This window comes from Solanum pennellii, chromosome 1 (assembly GCF_001406875.1).
Source record: "Solanum pennellii chromosome 1, SPENNV200".
NCBI lineage: Eukaryota > Viridiplantae > Streptophyta > Magnoliopsida > Solanales > Solanaceae > Solanum > Solanum pennellii.
In genome coordinates, this window is record NC_028637.1 from 30,287,753 (window position 1) to 30,291,650 (window position 3,898).

Consider the following 3,898-nt stretch of genomic DNA (forward strand, 5'->3'; position numbering starts at 1 on the left):
ACTTCGTTCCTCTTTGTTCTGTAATCTACGCTGCCCAGAAAAATATCAGTTTCTACCTCTTTTGTTTTCTGCCCTTCTAATGTTAATTAAGTAAAATAAATAAACTAACCCCACTAACCTAAATCAATTAATGGGTCAAGTAAAAAGGTATTAAATGAATTATGGATATGACCCACTAACTATTAACTAGATTAATTCTTCCCTAAAAAATTTTTATCAACTAAATATTCTTAGTTTCGAATAGTTTAAAAAATACCCCTTTAGATTTTCAAAAGGAGTCAAACTAGTCCTAGTTCTCAAACGACCTAGCGGGTCGTTACATCACCTACCACTCAAACAAACGTTCGTCCTCGAACGGAAAAAGAAAAGAGCTAACCTGAACGCTCAAAAAGATGAGGATATTTACTCCTCATGTCTGACTCTGTCTCCCATGTAGCCTCCTCCACTGGAATAGACTCAATCATAGGAGTCTCAATACTAGTATCTCGAATATGGGCCAAGTAAGCCAAACATCCTCTCTGTACCAAATGACGAGCCTTAAGGAATGATATCACACCCTTAGAAGGATGACTAAGAGTACCTCTCCATTCTACTATAGGAATTCCAGGCATAGCTAAAGTGATGGTCTTGTCATGACAATTTAAAATTGCGTGGTAAGAAGATAACCAATCCATACCAAGAATCACATCAAAATCTATCATATCTAAGACCTTTAAATCTGCATGAGTGTCATACCCCATCAAAGTAACAGTACATAAACGATACACCCGATCTACAACTACAGAATCCCCGACAGGAGTAGAAACACGTATCGGCAAATCAAGAGACTCACACAATATATCCAGACTAGGAGCAAAATATGTGGACACATAAGAATAAGTAGAGCCTGGATCAAATAATACAGTAGCTGGTCGATTACAAACCGGAATAATACCTGTGATAACAACATCTGAGGCTTCAGCCTCTAGCCTACCTGGAAAAGCATAACAGTGAGAATGACCTCCATCAGATTGTGAACCTCCACGACCACCACCTCGACCAGAAGGAGAACCACCTCTACCTGAATGAGAACCACCTCTACTATTCTGTGCACCACCCCTAGCTGGAGGTTGTGCAACCCTGGAAGTCGAAGCCTGAGAACCCTGATGTAAGCCACCACGTCTTGTCCTAGGACAGTCTCTCACAAAGTGCCCCATATCACCACACTCAAAGTAGCCCCTACGAGACGCAGGCTGATGAAAGGAACCTGAATGACCAGAATGCCCTCCACGAACTACAGGTCTAGAAGATGAACCCTGCGAAGTATGCACCGAGCTCGAAGAGTTATGCCCAGCGTAACAAGCCTTAGACGCTGGTATAGCAGCATGAATGGGTCTGCTGGACTGAGGGTGATAACCTCTGCCCAAGTAACCCCGACTCCTAGGCGGAGCACCACCATAATCACCTAAATAACGAGTCCTCTTGCCCTCTCGCTGCTCAAATCCCTCACGTCGAATCATCTCCAACTCCTTAGCAGCATCTACCACTTTCAGGAATGGAACACCAGAAGCAGCAACCTGAGAAACTCCTAGACGAATTGGAATAATCTGCCCCTTAACAAACCTCCTCACTCTCTCAGCCTCTGTGGGAAGTATCATCGAAGCATGCCTAGCCAAGGCATGAAATTTACCCTCATACTCTGCAACTGACATACCATTTTGCTGCAAACCCTCAAACTCGGCCCTCTTGCGCTCCCTCTCACTGCGTGGAACAAATTTGGATAGAAATACCTGAGTAAACTCAGTCCAGGATAGTGGATGAGATCCAGCTGGCCTACTACTAATATAATCCCTCCACCACTGCTTAGCAGAGCCAGTCATCTGAAACGCTATGTAGTCAACTCCATGAGACTCCACTAATCCAAGATTATGCAACCTCTGATGACAACTAACTATAAACTCATATGCATCCTCAGCTAAGTCACCAGTATAAGTAGGAGGATTCATTAGTCTGAACCTCCCAAACATCTTTTGCTCATCAATAGTCATAGAAGGCCTGTTCACCAAATGTGATGTCATATCTGGAAACTCCATACTATCCAAACGAGGAGCTACAACGGCAGCTGGCTGAGTCCTGGGAGTCTGAGAATCTGGAGCAACTATCGGATCTGGAGTTTGACCTCTAACACGGGTCTGTGAGCCATCAGAAGTGACAGGCAAAGCTCCTGCCTGGGCCATCCCCTCTAGGATTCCTAGCATACGAGCCAGGGTATCTCGAAGCACTGGGGGGGCAATAGTACTGGTTGGAGCCTGAGCTGGCCCATCCCCCTCGACACGATCTTGCACATCCCCATGAATAACCTCTGCATCAGGAGGTACGGTCCTATCACGACCCTGGGTAGCTACTGGTACTTGAACATCCACAGGTGCTGCAACACGGCCCCTACCCCGACCTCGAGCTCGTCTCCTACCTCTACCTCGGACAGTGTTCCCAGAAGCAGGCGCAGGAATAGGATCCTGACCACCACTTGCCGATGTACGATTCCTCGCCATCTGAGAGAGAATGAGATATCAAGATTAGAATTTCTACAAGGTCAAGTGTGCACGATAATGAATAAAAGAACAGAATATTTCCTAAATGTCCTATAGCCTCTCGAAGATAGGTATGGACGTCTTCATACCGATCCGCAAGACTCTACTAGACATTGCTCTTGTACTCTTGAGACCGATGAACCTAGAGCTCTGATACCAAATTTGTCACGACCCAAAATCACGAGTCGTGATGGCACCTATATTCCCAACCAATAGGTAAGCCAACCAACATATTTTAACAAACTTAACTAACAAAGAAGTGAAAAGACAACAATTTCCAAATCTCCAACACTGAGTTCTTATAAGTACGAATGCGGAAAACTGAAAAAAATACTACCCAAGAAATGGTGTCATGAGTACAAGAGCTTCTAAAATACGATGCAAGTCTGAAACTAAAAAGGCAAATCTAACATAAGGGATATCCTGTCTGAATACTGAATAACAGAATAAGTAAAGATAGAGGGAGGTGTGGGCCACGGAACAGCCAAGCAGCTCACCACAACTCCAAGAACTCCAAGCTCGGACTCAATTTGCTCCACGAGATGTGCTCCTACTCGGAATCGAATCTGCACCACAAAGAGTGCAACAAGTGTAGTATGAGTACGAAACCACGTGTACCCAGTATGTCTCATTGACCGACAACGAAGAAGTAGTGACGGGAGTTATATAAGAAAATAAATTCTTAGATTATACAAGTATATATATATATATATATATATATATATATATTACACTTACTATTTAAGTTTCATCAATAAAGGAAATCAACATTAAGTATTTTCCAAACACCAAACGAAACATAAAATCATCAAGAATGAATGATGGGATGAAATGCAATGCAATATGATACCATGTAATGATATGTCTCAGAATACCCAGTACTCACTCAACCGTATATACATGATACTCCTCGGAAATACATCGAGAGTTCATGACCCATGGGGGACTCGCGAGGTCCATATACCGACACGGACGATCTCCACGTGTCTGTGCGGACGATCTCAACGCACTATCATAATATCAAACAATTTTCGCACGGACGGTCTCCACGTGCCCAAATTACAATCTTAACATCTCACCATCCCCAGCACGGACGATCTCCACGTGCCCAACTTATACTCAGTCTCATCTCTATGCATGTGCACAATATTGTTTCAATAGAGGGAATGATGATGCATCTCAATCAATCAATATGAATATAATACATAACCACCTCAATTATCTCAACTATACGGGTGAAATAAATAAAACACAATCACACAAGGAATTCAAGTCAATAATATATCAGCTAATGCCCATATGCTTTGGCATTCTCAAATTTCAGTCCA

At 43.1% G+C, this 3,898-nt stretch overlaps 2 protein-coding genes across 2 annotated transcripts; both read right to left on the minus strand.

Annotated features, from left to right (window-relative positions):
* Nucleotides 1-371: 371 nt before the first annotated feature.
* LOC114075015 lies at nucleotides 372-1,851 on the minus strand. The gene has a single exon (XM_027913250.1). It carries the CDS (start codon nucleotides 1,689-1,691, stop codon nucleotides 372-374), a length of 1,320 nt encoding a protein of 439 aa, XP_027769051.1. The 5' UTR covers nucleotides 1,692-1,851.
* Nucleotides 1,852-1,855: 4 nt separating this feature from the next.
* LOC107019492 lies at nucleotides 1,856-3,222 on the minus strand. The gene is made up of 3 exons (XM_027913251.1): nucleotides 3,068-3,222; nucleotides 1,915-2,531; nucleotides 1,856-1,859 (listed from the first exon to the last, which is right to left on the minus strand). Exons 1-3 carry the CDS (start codon nucleotides 3,200-3,202, stop codon nucleotides 1,856-1,858), a joined length of 756 nt encoding a protein of 251 aa, XP_027769052.1. The 5' UTR covers nucleotides 3,203-3,222.
* Nucleotides 3,223-3,898: the final 676 nt, after the last annotated feature.

Excerpts from the sequence above, each read along its gene's own strand:
- LOC114075015 (XM_027913250.1), bottom strand. The coding sequence starts at position 1,691 with ATGTCAGTTGCAGAGTATGAGGGTAAATTTCATGCCTTGGCTAGGCAT.
- LOC107019492 (XM_027913251.1), bottom strand. The coding sequence starts at position 3,202 with ATGAGACATACTGGGTACACGTGGTTTCGTACTCATACTACACTTGTT. Across the intron at positions 2,532-3,067 it reads TTGGAGTTCTTGGAGTTGTG|ATGGCGAGGAATCGTACATC; the intron begins GTGAGCTGCTTG and ends ATTCTCTCTCAG.